The 19,023-nt window shown below is 43.4% G+C and overlaps 3 protein-coding genes and 1 long non-coding RNA gene across 9 annotated transcripts in view; 2 read left to right on the plus strand and 2 right to left on the minus strand.

Moving 5' to 3' along the window:
• Positions 1 to 2,378, plus strand: part of ANKRD6 (ankyrin repeat domain 6) — a 215,490-nt gene extending 213,112 nt beyond the window's left edge. For all 6 annotated transcript variants that reach the window (XM_090036687.1, XM_090036679.1, XM_090036706.1 and 3 more), the window contains one exon: positions 324 to 2,378. In XM_090036687.1, the coding sequence (XP_089892813.1) occupies positions 324 to 898 (575 nt within the window). In that variant the 3' untranslated portion in view covers positions 899 to 2,378. The remainder of the gene's footprint in view (positions 1 to 323) is intronic.
• Positions 2,379 to 3,097: 719 nt separating this feature from the next.
• Positions 3,098 to 10,734, minus strand: LYRM2 (LYR motif containing 2). The gene is made up of 3 exons (XM_090036738.1): positions 10,533 to 10,734; positions 5,217 to 5,357; positions 3,098 to 3,471 (listed from the first exon to the last, which is right to left on the minus strand). Exons 1-3 carry the CDS (start codon positions 10,686 to 10,688, stop codon positions 3,391 to 3,393), a joined length of 378 nt encoding a protein of 125 aa, XP_089892864.1. The 5' UTR covers positions 10,689 to 10,734; the 3' UTR covers positions 3,098 to 3,390.
• LOC149872923 (uncharacterized) overlaps positions 10,632 to 19,023 on the plus strand; it is a 34,196-nt gene continuing 25,804 nt past the window's right edge. Inside the window, exon 1 of the long non-coding RNA XR_016440823.1 lies at positions 10,632 to 10,752. This is a non-coding gene — a long non-coding RNA (uncharacterized LOC149872923). The remainder of the gene's footprint in view (positions 10,753 to 19,023) is intronic.
• Positions 12,480 to 19,023, minus strand: part of MDN1 (midasin AAA ATPase 1) — a 154,186-nt gene continuing 147,642 nt past the window's right edge. The window contains exons 100-102 of the mRNA XM_090036605.1: positions 18,299 to 18,362; positions 16,588 to 16,730; positions 12,480 to 13,645 (exon numbers count right to left, since the gene is read on the minus strand). Of these exons, the coding sequence (XP_089892731.1) occupies positions 13,457 to 13,645; positions 16,588 to 16,730; positions 18,299 to 18,362 (396 nt within the window). The 3' untranslated portion in view covers positions 12,480 to 13,456. The remainder of the gene's footprint in view (positions 13,646 to 16,587; positions 16,731 to 18,298; positions 18,363 to 19,023) is intronic.

Here is a 19,023-nt window from a genome sequence, read left to right on the forward strand (position 1 = left end):
ATGCCTTGTATAGTAGAGGTGGGGAGGTTTAGATGCCCAAGAATGAGATTAAGAGGAGCCAGAATATTAAGGAGGGACCTGGTGGCATCAGCTAGTTAGAAATGCTGAGGAGAGGCGTGTGAGTAAATATGTTCATTTTAACAAGATTGTGAAGTTACTCTTACAAAGGTGGGATAAGGCAATAATAGTATAAGATTCTCCAAACTGTATAGCATTGTGTGAGAGAGAAGTTGTCCTTCACAGCCTTCAGAACACATGCTATTTCTCCTTCATGATTCCCTATACAAAAAAAAAATCTGCTCAGAACTGTGTTTTTCTTACAGGTGGAGAACAACAATTGGTAGCCAGTGGTTCAGCTCCTTCTGCAGTTGTTCCTCAAGCTGTTAGGCCTAAGGACAAAGCTGTTAGCTCTGCTGCTATCAACTGGTTCCAGCAGGAGCTGCCATCGTCAGAGCTTTTAGGTTCCAAATTAAAACATGTTAAGGTACAAACTGCTTTGCAGCCCTTGACAGAACTTGCAAAAACTGAGCAACAGAGTGGCTACTTCATAAACAAGGGAACTCAGACAAAGAAATCTAGCAAGAGTGGGCAGTCGAGACACAGGCCTCAGCAGCACTCAGTAACACATCAGACCCAACAGCAGCAGCCACCTGCTCTGCCTTCGGGTGATCATTCCACTCCTCAGATTAGAGACACTTCCCAAGCACTAGAGATTACTCAGTACTTTTTTGAGGCCGTTTCCACTCAAATGGAAAAGTGGTATGAACGCAAGATTGAAGAAGCCCAGTGCCAAGCTAATCAGAAAGCGCAGCAGGATAAAGCTGCACTCAAAGAACATATTAAAAGTTTAGAGGAGGAGCTCAATAAATTAAGGACTAAGGTACAAAAGGAAAGCTAACATCCATGAATCGGGTGCAGGAAAGGAGATGTTGCAAGACTGGTTTTGGAATCTGTTGGTATACAGAACGTTGTGCATGTTATGATGCCCTTTTTAAGGAAGGAAAATAACAAAGGGTATTTATACATGAAAGCTTGCTAAGAATAGTTTTTCCAACTAAGAAAAGATATCAGATTTACCCAAAGAACCTTGTCTGCTAAAGACATACAGCAACACACAAAGTAAGGGTGAAATCCTGGTTCCACTGAAATCAATGACAAACTCACTGGTTTCAACACCACCAGCGTTTCTACCTGAACAACTTGTTTAGCATATTCATTAGTTTCTTTGGTCTCCTCTTTGCCCCCCTAGGCCTGGTCCCAGAGCTGTCCCTAGGAGTATGCAGGGGCTGGGTGGTGAGCGACCAGAGCCGGCAGAGCGGGTTGTGGGGGTTGCCAAGCGGCTGAAGCAAGGGATCTGGGGGCAGCAAGCAGCCGGAGCTGGCAGCGCATTGTGGCAACCGTGGGATCTATGCAGTCACCCCAATTCGCTCCCCATCCCCAGGGATGGCCCTGCCTGGTTCCCTTTATGTGGAAAGAGAGACATCTTGTATATCTACAGTTCCTGAATTAAAAATTCTACAGATAAGCAGATAAGCAGTTTACACAGCTGTAAACTGATTCACAGAACTAACTTTTTTAACAAAACTCAGAGCCATTTGAACACGTCTTTCCTAAAAAATGGAAAACTTGGAACGTTGTACCCAAAGTTCTCCTCTGTGATTTGCTACTCAGAAATACAAGCAACCCCTGCTTAGCACTCTTAATTGGTTCCTGAAAAAATGAGCATTAAGCAAAACATGCTGCCAGCTGTACAATGCCTGTGAGCGTTGTAATGAAACTCACTGAGCACTAAGTGGACTCGGATATCAATGTAAAGCGAGCATTATAGTGAAATAGCACGACGCAAAACAGTGTTAAGTGGGGATTGCCTGTATTTATCTTATTGTTTAGCATTGTTTAGTTTATTGTGGTAGCATCTAAAGTCCTTGACTACATTGGGCCCTCATTGTATTACGTCCTGTACAACCATAAGATATCAAAGCTTATTTCATCTGCAGTCCCTCTTGGGTTTCCTGCTTGCATCAGGCAGGAGGCACACAAGGTACTATTAATAGGGACAAAGATATTTAATAGATACTGACAGCCCGGAAACAGCTCTTTCAAACTGCAGCACCCTACCATGGAAAAAGATAGAGGCAACCTCTTGACAATGAACATAACATGTGTGACAGTATTGTCAACACAGCATGAACTCTTTACAAATCCAACTTTTTTCATTTTAGTATGTGTATAAAGCAAAGAAAATTGTATTATATTACAGTATTTTTAATTCTTATTAATGCACTATCCAGACAAGTACAGTATATCTGTAATAACTGAGATATTTGTTAGTTTTACTGCTTTGACTTCAGTAGTCAAAAATAAAGATTTAGACACTTTAGTATGTTTACAATTTTTAAGTCGGTTGTTTTAACTATGTAGGAATGCAGAGGAACAGCTATTTAATTTTTGTACCTTAATAAAGTGAATGTTTTTGCCAAGTAATTAAATATAAATGTTGCCAAGAAATCCATTTTCATGTTTTCTACTTTTGCTGATTTGAACATCAGTGACTCTATATAGGATATGTAAACAGGAGGGAAAAGAGGTGGTGTAGTCTAAATAGATGGCAATTAGGATCCTGACTGCTAATGCTGATTTGTCATAGATTTTCTCTATACAGAACGCAAAACTGAATGGCATCTTGGCTGTGCCTGAAGAGCTCATTGCCACTTTTGAAAGCGTACCTTTCTTTTTTTCGGAGTAGATGGTAGAAGTAAAAAGCAAAGTCAAGTTGATCAAGTCAGGGTTCTCTAGTGGGTGGCCTGTGATTTGTATGCAGTCACCAGAGGTTAAGCTGCAGCCCCCAGGCTCCAAGTCCCGATGCCCATCCCTCACTGGCTGGCTACTCAGCCTGATAGAAATACTTTACCAAGCTGGCAGAGGTAACTTCGTAAAAACACCCTTCAGTCATAAAAACATCTAGCAACCTGCAAACCCATCAATATTAACAATGCCCTGAATGGTTACTTATTTTTATAAGAACACCTTACAGAAAATATTCCTAAAAGACTATAATGTCTAAGAAATGCTAACAAAGAAATAACACCAACCCCTATCTTTATTATTCATTTTATTTTTTGTTTTTGCCTTTTTTCAGCACTCTTTTTTCCTCCCTTCACATGTGTTAACCAAATATGGGGTATATCTAAATAGATATGGTATGTCATTTTTTCTGATAGTCATAAATTCAGGGTAACAGAAGGAAGCAAGAAAAAAACCCCTTTAAACTGTATTCCATCTTTAAACTTTACAAGTATTTTAGTACAAGGCTGCTGTCTTGACCAACTGGTGCATTAAGTGCTGTATTTCTCACTGGGATAAAGTCCATTGGTTCTCAGTGAAATAAAGTCAGGATTTTGCCAGCTGAAGTGTTTTCTTAAGCTCCTGAAGTTGCATGTTGCCATGAGTTATCATCATCTTAATTGTATCCTGTAAAAAGAAACAGAATCTGCTGAACTGAACATATGTACTGTAACATGTTACAATATACAGATTTTCACAAGAGCTTCTGCAGTTCTCTCTCAATTTATTTTTCTGAGGCAGGCAACGGCAAGCAATAAAATATTCAGCCTCTGAGAGATAAAGACTGCACAATACTTTTATTGTTAAAGTAGACGGAGCAACTATTTATGGACTCTTCATTCTTAATGATGCCCTGGTTTAAAATGGTGTAAACATAAATGGTAAAAGCCCTTTCACTTGAAAGCTAATGAGAACTTTCTTTATGCAAATCCAAATGCTTTTGAGGGGTAAAAACAACAAACAGATGTTGTAAAGATGTTTCCAGAACTAAACAATATACGGCACAGATGGAAGTCATAATTTTCACCTGATCTTGCCCCAGAAAGTGGCCTACAGCCATGACCAAACAGAACTGCAAGGATGCAGACCGCTTTAAAAGGGTCCAATTCCACAAAAATCTGAACCCTCACTGCTTGATGGTTCAGATGAAAACGCTCCAAAACAGAGCATGTTCTGTAACCTGCATCTGCGGAGCTCCCAGCCCATTGTTGTTTTCAGAATGGAAGGGGGGAAAGGGAGCAGAGGGAGTTCTGTCTGGGCTTTTTTCAGCCAGAGCTGGAGGGTAGGACAGGTGGATTAGAGCCCCTGTCCAGCTACCCCATCCTCCCACCCCGGCTGGGGAACCCCAAGAATGAGCGCCCTCTGCTCCCTTTCCCCCCTCCCATTCTGAAAACCGTACTCCGGTTGGGAGTGGGGAGTGGTGTTGCTACAGAGACCGGGCTGCAGGCTGGCAGGAAGCAGCTGGAATCCTCCTGGGCCCAACAATGAACTTCGACTGGGTTGGGGGGAAATCACTGCATTAATGACATTAGCACGTATACACATGTGCTAATGCGACTTAGCTATTCATGCCTAAATTTGATCCCTGCTTTATACAGGGATCAAATTTAGGCTCACATAGCCTTAATTCACCATTTTTAAGGGTGCATTAAGAGCGTGCACATGTAGACGCATGCTCTTAATTCACCTTAAAAATGGCCATTTTAGGCCAAGACCAATTAAGAGGCATGCATAGACACCCACTTGGATCTGCAACAGTGACTGCTCTTCTGTGTGCACCCTTGGACATTTTCCTAACATTTTTGTATTACGTGGCCTAATTCCAGCCACTACTTCCTCAGTATTGACTAGGGAATGTGCATAGGTGAAAAGCAGAGAAATGGAGCTGCATGAAAAAAAAAAAATGAAGGCTTCCCTACCCCATATGTACTTCCTATATTCAGACAGCCATCTGTGTTTGGCTTTGTTTTACTTGAATTCAAAATATTAATTTAAAAATTAAAAGCAGATACAAAGAAACAACCCCAGTGGAAATGAGATTGTTATAGTAGTCACATTACTAAATTTTAGAAATAATAGTTTTGTCTGCTTTCTGTTCCAAGGAAGGTCTTTTTTTAAATTTCCATTTGCACAGCTAAAGAGTCAGAAGAATGTTACACTTGACAAGAAATAAATGGAGAGGTGCACCTTGGTTTGTATTGGTTCGTATGTAAACATGACAGGAAAAAATCACATTCCAAAAACCCAGTTTTACAGAAGTCTCGGCACGCTTCTCATAAAATAAAAGCATCTTGCAAACTGCAGTCTTTAGCACTGAGTATGCTGCCAAGAGTTGAAAGGGCACCTGCTTGGGATTGCTGTTTATTCCTTACCTCTTCTGTAGCATCTTTATTTCTTTTGAATTCTTCCCTTGCCCACTGCTTGAGATAGTGACGATCATCTTCAGTAGGTACCTCACGAATAGCCCGCAGAATTCTTCTGTATAACTGAAGAACCTGCTGCCTTCTCAAGAACTGTGGAGGACAGGAGAAACAGCAGTTACACATGCTGTTGCAATTCACTCCAGTCAGTGATACCAATGGTTTTTAAGCTGCCTTCTGTGGAACCCTGGGGTTCCACGACAAGTCATTAGGGGTTCTGCAAAGAGATTGGGAGTAATGACAGAGCAGGCCAGGAAGCAGTATGCCAGCATTGCTGGGCCTGGTTTCCTGGCTCCATGTCATCTCACAGGACAGGGGCAGAGTTTCTGAGGCAGAAATAGCAACATAAAAGGGTTACGTGGTTTTAGGAAGTTTGAAAACCAGTGAGTTATACTATCAGAGAAAGCACTATTTTTTTAAAATCATTGTCTAGTTTTAAGGAAGAAAATAAAGCCACCTGAAAATTAAATTAACCACAAGAAAGCATTTGCCAAAAAAATCCTCCTGTACATCATTGGTAAAGAATCTTTTCCTCGCTGTGTAGAATTTTTTTCTTCATTTATTTGCAGGTCAGCCCTACACAGCGAGGCAAAAACTGCTCACCCCAAAAGAACTTGGGTGAGACATGAGACTTAACGGGCATATCTACATGTTCATATATGCATGTTTACTACTGTGCATTAAATTTAGTACCTCTAAGGTAAAGTACTAAATAAATGCACATTAGATTGCCCTAAAAGTGTATGCTTTTTAGTGATGCTTAATGCTCAGTAGCCTATTTTTACTGCACATTAGCATATTAGCATGGTTTTTGACCTGATGCTTTAAATTTGCAGTAAAACACTGTGCATGAAAGTACACATATAGATGTGCCCACCAATTGCTAAGCTTGGTTTTGCTACTTTATTGGCTCATCAAATATCACTGCTGTTGTACAGGATATACTAGAAGAAGTGACCCGAGGAACAAAATTAAATGAGCCAAACACAAAATGCACCATGTGAACAGAGAATAAACTTGAACACAAAGCGTGGTACTTATTTATGTACATTAAGAAAAATATTTAAAGCATGCTATTAAGTCTTAGAAAGGCAGATTGAGAATCTGCAGGAGATAAATGGGTTTTAATGCGAAATTTGAAAGAAAATGATGCTTAGCGCACAAAAAGGCGGAGTTCTATGTGCATGAAAGTAAGATGCTCAATCCTAGTTGGACAAAGTGAGACTGACTTGTGGTGATTGCTAATAATGGGCATGTTAGGACTGGAAAACAACAATAACTTTAAAATGGGTTGCTCAGTGCCCACCAGATCTTTCTGCATAAGTCATGAAGGGTCCATGCACATACAAGTATTTTGATACTGAATGTGTATTTTCTGCATGGGACACAGTCATTTCTATTCCTGTTCACTGATGAATTCTTGCTTCACATGCAGTAAAAGGCTGTGATACCTCACAGGCTTTCCATTACTGAGATAACTTCCAAAAGGAAATTAAGTTCAGTCTATAGTAAAATTAAGACTTAGAAGAGAAACAGTAAACATTAAACTCAATTATGTGGTCTGAATATCATATAACTAGATGAGTTGTTTTTTTTTCCAGTGTTAACTAGGAGAGGTCTGTAAAAAGGTTTTGCAATTCCTAGGAAGCAGACAAGAATCAGGACCCCATTATACCACACACTATAAGAAATGTGTGGCAGGTCAGTAGGGGGTGCTCCTGCATTGAGCCACCCACCTCACTGTGCCCACCCACCTCCCAGGCTCCAAGTGCCTCCCTGGGGGTGCCTTACATTTGGCCGACCCCCTGCCTGGAGCACACCCGCTAGCCTGGGGCTAAAACTGCCACCACCCGTGGCTTTGCACCCCCTGGGAAACACAGGCCTAGTAGCCCTCGAGGGTATTTGATTCACTTCAAGAACTTGGGATGCTTTCCTCAGTAGGAAGCACAAGTAATGGTCTTTCTTAGTCAGCTGAACCAAGGAGCCCCAAGGCATAATCTAGACCCACTCCCAATGAGTTTCCCATACTAGGTACAAAGGAGAACTTTCTTGGTTACAAGGGGTAAGGTTGGAATAGGGTACAGGGTAGATCAATATCAGAGAAATCCCATAGAGCAAACTCCCATGGCCGAGTAGCCTTTGATCACACATCTGAGTTACTGCAAGCTATATATCTAGTTAGATCTCAAGTAGCTTACTCACAAGTAACATCCAGAGGCAGGTGGAGATTCCCTCTGGAGGCAGGCCATTCCTTGATCATGAGTTTTAAGAGAGAGAGAGCAAACTTCAGATGGTCCAGCTCTTCTCTCTCTGAGTCTTCCTCATGGCTGCTGCCCCCTCCTCCTGGGCAGGCCTTAACTTATATAGCCCTTATGACATCATTTATCTGGTCCAATGGAGGTCAGCACCTGTTGGCTGTTAGCCAGCCAATTTGAAATGCATCACTAGTTGCTGGGCAGACTGGCAGTCTCTAGCTCCCCAAGAAGCCCAAGCCTGTCACCCAGGTATGTAATGCCAGTCAGGCAGGCAGAGGGAGCATATTTCCCCCCTCCCTCAGGAATGTATCCCGCTCAAGTTACCTAAAGAGATAGGGTAAAGATGTGTATCCTCTGCTGGCCCCATCCTAACTAAATTGTCAGAGAGCAGAGTTTTTGGGGAGAAACAGAGGTGGCCTTCTGCCACTGCATGGTCTGTGCCCTAATGTGCTTACCATCTAAGGCCTACTTGAAACACAGGTTCATAGCCTGGCAACATCACTAAAGGACATATTTTTACACCAAAATAGTTATCCCAGTGCCTAGTGTGGATAAAGTTACATCGGCATCAAAGTGTTACACTAATACAGCCAATTACTCACTTTATACCAGCAATCTCAACACCAGACATCCACATGGGTCAGGTGGAGAGGGGTGTGCCACCTTGAGTAAATCTTACGCGGGGGTTACGTTCTGAAGTCAGTGCGTAAGGCGAAAATTGCATATAGTGGAAATTGGCCTTCCCGCCAGGCTTCACCACTGAGCAGCTGCTGCCGCCGCAGGGCCCGGACAAGGCGGGTGCAGCGCCACACAGCCCGTGCGTGCAACAGCTGCACCTTCCACACGCACTCCTTCCCCTCTTGTCCTCCGCTGCTTCGTCCTGCCAGAGCAGCCAGGTGAGCGTGAGCGAGCTACCGCCCCCCAGCCCCAGCAGCTGAGTGCGTCTAGCTGAATTCGCGTAAGTTAAATACGCGTAAGATGTGACTTGGCTGTATAGGCAAAGTGGTATGGTGTGTGTGCACAGATAAGCTGTGAGACAGTGATCAGAAATGGTTTTGAGCGACAGGCCTAAACAACTCAGCTCTAGTCTGAGGTAGATTGGATGCTTTCTTCATCATCTAGCTGCGGTGTGGGAGAAGCCTACTTCTTAGGTTGCCTTGAGACAGGGACAGGCAAAATGTGGTCCATGGATTGGATTGGGTCTGTGGTAGACTCAATTTCCCAGCAGTCCTTGCCCCCTGTCTGTGGCTGCTTTCCATGGAGACCCCAGGAACAGCAGGGCTGTGACAGTCCAGAGCCAGGGTTTCTATGGAGACTGGCCCCAGCAGCACTGGCCGGATGTGCGAGCTGTTCCAGGGCTGGGATCTTGCACCGGTGATAGCATGGGCTGGAGCTGGGGGCAGAACTGCAGTCTGGTATCCACGCACCCCAGGCAGGGGCATACAGGCAGCAGCTCGTGGCTCTGCCCCAGCTCTGGATCACACTTGTCAGGCCCGCAAGGCCTGGAGGGGAAGGGGCTGCTGGGAAATGGAATCTGGCAGCTGTCTGGATCTGCCATTTTGCCCACCCCTGACTTAAGACAAAATATAGCAAGTACATGGAGGGTATAGGAAGGAGCCCAAGAAGACAGGGACACAAGATGCATCTCACCTTGCCAGCTCTTGTCTATTAAGTAGCACACCATAACTGAGATGACAAAGGAGCATCTCAGGCCCCTGCCACACGTTACTTGTGATTACGCAATTACTTGGCAATTACCTGTCTGGCCATATGTGCAAAGTAACTGTCACACAATTAATTGGTTAACTACACAATAAATTGAGACCTGCCACAAATACAAAGTACTTCTCATGCCACAAAAATGGCCCTTTATCCTCAGCCCGGCCAAAGCTTTGCTCCCCAGAGCCATGTCCTCCACCATCCTGCTTTCCAATGATCGTAGATGTGCCCACTCAGCTATAACAAGAGCCAAGCAGCTACAAAGTTAGGGCTTGAAAACATGTTCCAAGGGGATATAGCTGGTTTCTAGCCTGCTTAGATCTGATGATGTGGCAGGGCCCTCACACATACATGACTAGAGAGCCACTGAACAGCTTGCTTCCATTTTTAGAGAGTGGAAAGTTGCATTGACCGGCCCTGTCAGCATTTTCCCCATTTACATGGGAACAACAAACTGAATATCAACTTCTCCCACCGCCTCACAGGCAGCTCTAGTGAGTTTAATTAACGGCAAGGATGAATGGACATACACACCTGAGACAGATATATCTATATCTCTATCTATGAAGAGAGATTGATATATGGATATATCTATCTATATCAATATAGATATATCTATCAATATAGATATATATTTATATATCAATCTCTCTGCATATACATATATCTATATCATATCTATATGGCTGCATAGATCTATAGATATATATAGCTAGATATAGATGGAGATATATATCTCTAAATATCTATCTATGTAGAGAGAGAGAGTGAGCAAGAGCGAGAGAGATGTTGATGTCTCTTGCTCCCTCTATAGTGGCAAGGGATATATCTCTCTGATTAATGGCATGGCATGGCCAGACAGACCACAGATAGATATCTCAGGCATGTGTCTGTCCATCCCTTGTCATTAAATCAGAGCCACTATAGCTGCCTATGAAGCAATGGGGGTCCAGTCAGGAATCTCTCTCGATATAGAGACATAGGAACCAATATCTATCTACATGGTACCACAAAGTGAGCTCCCAGCTGTTCGTGGGCAGCTCCCCCCGAGGCGGGGAGGCGGCAGTAGGGAAAAGCAGCTGGGCTGGTTTCAAGCCAGGCGCTGAGGCCTTGGCAGAGAGGCGGGCTGCGCCCTCAGGGGCCCGGCGGAAGGCGGGCGAGGGCTCCCGGCAGCGCCTCCCTGAAGGGCCGAGTCCGCGGGCGCCGGAGCCTTGGCAGGACCTGAATGGGGGCAGCTAGGCCGAGCGGCGGAGCCTTACCCCAGCCGGGCCGTGGGAGCGGGGCGGGGCGGTACCTGCTTGAGACTGAGCGCGGCGGGCAGCAGACGGGAGGCGACCATGGCGGGCGGCCCCAGCGCGGCCCCGGCTGAGCGCGGGCTGTCCCCTCCCCCGCAGGAGGCCCGGCCCGGCGCGTCAGCGCAGCTACCGGGAACGCCGGGTGAGGGAGCCATGTCACGTGTCGAGCATCTCGGGGCTGGACGAGATGGGCGCCTGCCAGCCCTTCCGCTTCTGGTGGTATGTACGTATGTGTATACACTTACATGCATACAGCAGCCTATACACATACATAAAATGTATGTAAAGAAGAAAATATTTCATGAAGATTACACGTATAAAAAAGTTCTTAGCAAGCTTTCCTGGGCATGTGTGTGTATATGCATACGCCCCCACCCCCCAGCTTGATAAGAACTTTTTTCCAACTATGCAGCTGGTCTAATAAAAGATACTGCATCTACCCAAAGCCCCTTGCCTGCCCTTACCCAGGAAGGAAGGGAGTCAGAGCTAGACTGCGCAGTGCGAGTGTGTGGTCAGAGGCTGCAGGGGGTAGGTGGTTGCTGTGGCTCTGACTGTGGCCCTGACTCAGTCACCCACTGCCCTTGCCCTCCCCCTCCTACTTGAATCCAAGATCTCCAAGCTGAATGTGGGGGTGGAATACTCATTTTGCATTTGAGTAAATACAGACTATCTACTTTGGTTAATCTATAGGGTGCAAACCTACCTTGCCTTCTATTTAGCTGGTGAGTCTTGTTTGCATACCTAAGTGCTGACCTTGCCTGGCACCCCACAGCACCCTTGAAAGGATCTCAAGGCAGCCTGTTTGTGGAGTACTACTCTGAAATTAAACTAAACTACTGCAAGACAACAGGGTTTTAGTTCTCATTTACCCAACATCTGCTGATACAATGCAATCCCTGTGTTACTTCAGATGTATTCTAGCAAGAGAGAAACACAAGTCTTTTGAATGTCATCCACGTAATCTGTTTTACTGACTGGGCTATCCCACACCCATTCCCCAGTTTATCAATTCTAGGAAAGTAACTTTTACCACGAATTGATGCTATGAAATTTTACAGAAGATTTTTTTCCTTAAATTTTTCATTAGATCTCTGTGATCACATGTAGGTAAAATACAGGTCATACCTGTATGATCGTGTAATGTGGGTAACAGAAGTGCATTCCATTTAGAAGAGATTTAAGAAAGTACATTCTGGCAAACTTCCTCGTGAACTGAAACTATGTCTCCACCAAAGAATTTTCAAATCCATGGAGGAATTTTTCTGCATGTGTAAAGGATTATTTAAATCTCTACATTTTTTACGTAGCAGAGTATAGTGCTTTTAATAATTTCAGATGAGATGAAATTCCACTATTTTGTTTGACGTTTTGCTTAGGTCTCACTGCCTTTGGCACTACTTGACCTGGTTGGCTTAAGGGAGTTTCACTTCACCTCCTGCAGAGATCTTGGCCCATTTTCACACCCATTTAGTTTCAGGTGCAAATCAAAGCTGTCCTAAGTCTGCTTTAAGCTGCCTGGCTATCTGTTACCCCAAGACACTGATTTGCCAATTGGGGAATTGTGTGAATGCATCTGTGTTCCAGCCATATTCCTTGGCCTTAATGAAACCTACTACAGCTGTGGATAAGGAGGTGGGGTAAAGTCAATACTTCCGTCTAGTTTTCACTTAAACATAGAGAATCCTGATGGGGCTGGGTAAGTCAGCTTCCCCCTGCCTAAGTAGGATAAAAGTAGCTCATTTGATCTCTGTAGTCACATATAGGCGAGATATGCATTTTTGTCATGTTACAATATGTTTAATGTGCGAGTGCATGCTACTTAATGCCTTAACACGCTCATTTTCATAACTCTACCCAAATATTTTACACACATATATGTTTGTGTCCCCCACATTCGTTTTCATTTTCTCATGCTTTGATCAACTCCAAAAGACAACACACCATAATTACAAAGAGTGGTATATCTTTTTATTAGAGCAGAAAATAAAAGATGCATAGATTCTGCAACAAAGTCATGTACATGCTTTAAGACACCTGGTAAATGAGATATGTCCGTAATGTCTGCCTTGGCCAGAGGGGCAAACTTCACAGTGTAAACTGATAATGCAGAGATGAATGTTTAAAAAAAATCCCCTGCTGACATTATCAGGCAATTAACTGTTGCTATTACTAAATAAGATGTATTTTTAGCCACAGAACACAGTTTCAAGTATTCAAGTACTAATTTTTGGTTGTGTACACCCATCCTTCCCCCACCAACAGGTACCAACCACATGTGAAGCTGAAAGTGTTTCTCCTCAGGAGCAAGGCCGGTTTTGTTATTGCTACAAGCAGTGGTAGTAATCACTTTTTCTTCTTATGACAAGGGTGTCATAAGGGTGTTAAATTTCTGGCCAGCCGGCTGAAAATTCAGGGATGGGGTCTACCATCACGTTTTGGTATATAGGGAGGGCCCTGTTGGAGATGTGTGTTGGTGGCAGAGGGGTGAGTGACAGGCGAGTTAATCCCTGTGGTTCAGGAACCTGTGGTGGTTAACAATGTCACTGCTTGCTCTGCCACAAGTCATGAGTCCAGATCTTGCCCGTGAGGCCCAGGGAGTCTGACATCCCTGCACTATGATATGAAGATGACAAATACAAATTTTAAAAATAATAAATTATTACAGTGGAGGTTGAGGAAGTATCTGCATTGCTGATGGGGTTAGGCAAAGGAAGAAGTGAACAAAGTTTCCCCATTGCATAGTCTTCTGCACTGGTAAATGGGGGAGAGAGCACTTAAAGATTTTTTTTCTAGACTCTCTGGTTTTCAGAAGGCAATTCCTGCATATTAATCCTGGTTTAGAAAGCGGCCTCAGGAAGTCACTGAACAAACACAATCACATTTCAGTCATTTAGCAGCAATCACAAATTCAGACAGCTAAATTCTACAAGCTGTCTGAAGCAGTCACAAGTTCAAACCACTGTCGGAGCGCATCACTGAGAGTCTCTGGAAGGGCATTCACATCCCTGAGGATTATGTAGAATGGAAAAGGGAACTCTTCCATATATGATCTGATTTCAGGCATTTCTCCAGGTCCTTTGAATATTGGTACTTTAATGTCCAAAATGGAATCCTGTAAATGAGAGCCAAGGTGTTACTGGACAGTCAGCAACAGGTAACTCATTTTTCAAAAGCTCTATTTGCTCACTGTAAAAATTGAGATACAAAAGCCTAAGAACAACTGGTTAAAGAGAGTTCTTAATTAATTATTTTGAAGCTCTTGGTGTACTGTGAAAGTAATAAGAGGAAGTATACCTGAAAAAAAAAATCCAGTGACTTAAGAGGGATGCAAGTTGGATCATATGGAAGGTTTCAGTACTCTCTTCAATTATGAACACAATTCTAGCTAAGGAGTCAGAAATGCCAGGGGCTTCCTTTTAGAGTTGGTCAATATCTTGGAATTGGCTGGAACTTTCTAATAATGTAACTTCCTCTCTGCCAGGACAAGAAAGACTAGAACAAGACAAGGAGGGCCCAAGTTTTAGCTTGTGCGATATGAATGCTGTTTTGTTGAACCAGACCTCCTACCTAGTTGCTGGCACATTCATAATTTAAGACCATTTCCAAGCCTTTCCTAGCCCGAGACACTTACATTAATAAAAGTTTTCCACGGCGTACCTGTTAAGGCATTCCCCATCCTCATTCCTATTGTAGCTCATTGCCATAGCAAAACTCCACAGCACACCTATTTATTTCTTACGGCGCACTTTTGTGCCATGGCACGCTGGTTGGGAAACACTGACTTAAGAGATAGTTGCACATGAATCAGAGCTATAGGGCTATAAGGGACCTCCAGAGGTCATCTAGCCCAACTTCCTGCCTGAGGCAATCTCTCTATCCAAAGCCATCCTATACTAATCCACTGTCTAACCTATTAGCAAAACTACAGTCAACCCTGACAACCACAAGATATAACACCCTAATTTGCTACAGGTAAAAGCATGGGGGCCATGGCAGCCAACAACTTGATGCTACAAGTGTTGTTAGAATACAGTTGAGCAAACCAAGATGGCCAAACCCCCAGCTCAAGAGAAAGGCAAACAACACCAGTCCATACCAATCTGACCATGGGGTAAGATGCCTTCCTCACCCCAAATACAACAGCTGATATAACTATGAGACGATGGGCAAGACACTTTAGCCAGGAACTCCAGGTTTAATTCCCAGCAGGAGCACTGGCACACCCCAATCAAAATCCTCATCCCTGAATGCAGTCAACACCGGTGCTTCTGAAGGAAGGCTTAGGCTTTCCCCCCTCTTACCTTGCTACATGTTTCAGGGATTTTTCCTTTCTGGTCCCATCTGGTAACCAGCAAAACCCAGAAATATGGGAAGTACCCAAAGCAGAACACAGGCGTAGATAGCTACATCTAGACTGTCCCTGGCCAATGCCTATTCTACCTCTTTTTGAATACCTCCAATAATGGGGAGTCCACGACTTCCTTAGGCAGTCTATTCCACTGCCTTACTGTTCTAACAGCAAGGAAGTTTTCCCTAATATCAAATTGAAACCTACACTGTTGCAACTTCAAGCCATTGGTCCTTGTCCTAATCTCTGCAACAAAAGAGAAAAGGCATTTTCCCTCTCCTTTATGGGAGCCCTTCAAGTATTTGAAGACTGGTACCATGGCCCTTCCAAAAGTGAACATGCCCAGTTCCTTCAGCCTCTCCTCATATGACTTGCCTTCAAAGCCCTTGATCATCTTCATTGCCCACCTCTGGATCTTCCCTAACCTCTCCGTGTCCTTTTTAAAACGTGGAGCCCAAAACTGAACACAATACCCTAGGGCTGCTTACAGATGTGAAAAAACCTCAGCGTTTTCTTTTCAGCTTGGCATGCCCAAAAGAGGCACTGCATTAGTTTGACCCAGTTCACCCAACGTCTGTATAGACCAGGCACTTCAGTGAGGCTTTTTGGTCCTTTTATCTAAGAGCTGATTCAACCTACTAAAGTGCCCAATCTATACAGATGCTGGGGAGCAGGGTCAAACTAATGCAATCCCTCTTCCAGTAAAGAGCTGTTTCTTTTTTCCCCCCACCACTTTTGTCAGTGCTGTAGATGAGGCCTAACCAGTGCCAAGTAGAGAGGCAATATCATTTCCCATGTCTTGCAATGAATGCTTCTACTGATCCATCCCAAAACCACATTTACCTTCTGAGCAGCTGCATCATATTGCATACTCATACTGAGTATATGATCAACCAACATTCCCAGATCCTTGTAGTGTTGGCATTCAGCCAGCTGTCACCCATTTTGTACATGGAACACTAGCATGCTACATTTGTGTACAGCACTTAGAAAAATGAGGCTTACTGCACACATCTACACAACGCTGCATGGTGATGTTGCTATAGTGCTGTGCTTTAGTACTTCCTTTTGGAAGTGTAAACCCATGTGACTGCTATGTTACCATAGCATGTTGCTACATCACTGTAGGGTGACATGTAGATGCGCTCACTGTGACTGAAGCCCTTGGGTACTACTTGGATACAAATAATAGTGCAACATTAAGTATGTATTAACTACTGAGGGCACTTTTTTCCTCTGCAAATCCATCCATTCAAATTAAGAAATCCAAGAATACAAGTTCAATAAAATGTCTTATGGTTTGCAGTAGTGTGCCAGGTATTTTTCAGTACAAGTAAGAAGCTGTGAAACTATTTAAAATCTAAGATGAAACATAAAAAAAAAAGAGGGTAAACATCAGAGCAAGACCAGAATAAAGAAGCACTGAGACAATGTACCTCAGTGAAACTGCAGTTACTCCAGGAAAGACTGAACAGATGAAGCACAAGATTATTACGTTAAACAAAGTACCTTATCCCCTATAAAAGGTTTATCCTAGCTCTAGCTGTAAATGCATGAAAGCTTGGGAAAAAAAAGCAACTGGGTGTAAATCACAAGCCAATTTTATAAGGAGCTTTAAAATGAGGAGTTGTAACTCCTTTTAAAAGCATTTTGTATAATTTTCCATTTAGTGCACTGGCATGTTATTGTATTGTTCAGTCACTCACCCGTGAGTTAGGATTGTCCAGTACTACAAAAATGACAAAGATGTTGGCGTTTTGAGCTGCATGAACTGCTGCTGTCACTCGTTCCTTGCCCTCTAGGAAAAGGCCTCTTCCATCTGATACAATCAATAGCAGCTGAGATGTTTCTAAGCATGGGGAATAAAACATTTTCAGGAAAAATCACTCATTTGAATTAAGAAAATGAAATATTTTGGTATAATTTTTTTTTTGATGCATGTTTAATAGAAAAAATCCTAGCAAAAATCCTGTGAGAAAATCACCACAGCTAAATGCTACATGACTTGGGAAAAAAAATTGAAATTACAGCCTCAGGGAAGAAGATATTTTTCTTGGAGATGCATCTTAGCCATTCAAAATGGGCTATTTCCACACTAAGTAATAATAGCAGGCATGACAAGCAAGCAGTAAATGAAGTCCCAGTTTGCATTCCTCGATCACTAAAGTCCTGTGAGTGGAAATGAAAGTTTGTGCGCACAAGGAATACAAAGATTAGGCACCAATTCTGTGTACTGCTGATTGCTGCGTATCTGCTATAGGTTTGATACAACTTCCATTGATTTCTGTCAAACCCTAGCTCTGTATTTTAGAGGGAAAAAGTGCAGTAAGTTGTTTTTAAATGCAAGCAGCCTGGACACATGTCACTTGGACACTACTGTGAATTTACATTGGTTTTATACGCCAATATATCCAAGTTACACTTGGATTTACAGTGGAGACTGGAGCAGCTATTTTGGGATAGCTGCTCACAGTAGGCTTTTATTACTGTACCTAGGGGAATCAGGCAGTTGTTTATCTACTCAGGATTAGTTATGGACACACAACACCAGTACCAGTGTAATTTGATCGCTGATTCTTCCTGGGGTAATTCTACAAAGGATTCAAGTTAGTTACAATTGTGGCAGGCTGTATGTTGTGCCTTTCCTTTTTCACACTTGTGTATAGCAAGTGTGTCAAAATCATCCAGCCCCATGGACAGGCTGAGTGGCACGGGGCTGGTCTGCAGGCTGGACCAGACCCACAGACAGGCATTGCATCCCAAAAAAAGTGGCTGCCCTGGAATGGCTGGAGTGGATGCTACACAGTTGTGTGCTGGTTGCTTGGGCTGTGCTGCATGCGGTGGTCCCTCTGGCCTATGCTGCACATGGTGGCTGCTCTGTGACCATGCTGCACAGCCCTGGAGCAGTGGAGTGGCCACTCACTGTGTGTGATGTGCAGGGCCATCTGGTCCATCCCACTTGCTGCCTTTGGGTCCAAGACCCCCAGGCACCATCAAGGGCCAGATGATACAGCTTTGTGGGCCGTATCTTTGACACCTCTAGTATAAGGGCTGATACCAGTAGTGTTGTGTATCCAAGCCCTAACATTCTCCAAAGCTCCTAAACAATGCTTATTAAAAATACCAAAATCTTTGAGAACAAGCAGCACTAAATATAGTCCTGAAAGGCTAGAAATCATCAATTGGATTTCTAGTTTGCTACTTAATCCTGCACATTCTATGCCAAGTTTCAACGTTTAAAACAAAGGTGCTGACAGAGCCTGTTAAAAAAGCAGTCCTTTTGAGCACTCAAGATTGTAGCACCTCCAAGTAAGTGCCACTGCCTTGTTGCAAATCTTTATGACAGCTTAGGATACTGCAGTACAACTGGAATAAAAACTCTGTGCGGTAACAAGCATTAGCATAAAAAGGGCTCACCTGGATTGATACTTTGGGACACCTGCTGTGCTGCAGCAAACATCTTTGCTGACGATTCTAGAAACTGCAGCGAAAACAACCAAAAACAGCAAGCCAATCACTTATAAATTAATAGACACCAGAAACATGAGTACCGAAAAATTTTGTAAACAACTGATGCACAGTGTTTAAGGTCAGGAGGGGTCACCTCTAAGAGAGGAGGGAGAGCAGAAGACTGTGGGATATTAGGCATCTCTGTCCCAGGAGAAGCATAAAACTATTTAAGTTACATTTGGAGGACAGAGAACTTCCTGGGATGTAGTGATCCCATTTTCTGGTAAAAAGCTAGTTCTCTTATACAAGAAATACTTTGAACAGTTGTTCACTCTCTTTCTGTGTCACGAGCAAGGCTTTTCTCCAGTCACAACTGAATTGTCAATCCATGACCTACATCCACTACACTCCTCTTTCCTTGGCATGGCTGTACCGTGACCATACAGAAATGTACGTAATATACTTTTGTCTAGTTTACCAAGTAACTGAGATTGCTTTTTGTCAGTAACCTCTCTCCTTCATTATTTACCACTCCCACAAATCAGTCTCATCTACTAAACATTGCCGTTGATGACTCCCTTCCCTAAGTCATCAACAAAAACGTTAAATATCACTGAGCCACTGAACCACCCCCCTGCAGAACCTCACCAGAAAACAGACCTGCTTTAAAATGATACCCCATTTGTAATTGC

This window comes from Crocodylus siamensis, chromosome 1 (assembly GCF_052110815.1).
Source record: "Crocodylus siamensis isolate JL-2025a chromosome 1, ASM5211081v1, whole genome shotgun sequence".
NCBI classification, from domain to species: Eukaryota; Metazoa; Chordata; order Crocodylia; family Crocodylidae; genus Crocodylus; species Crocodylus siamensis.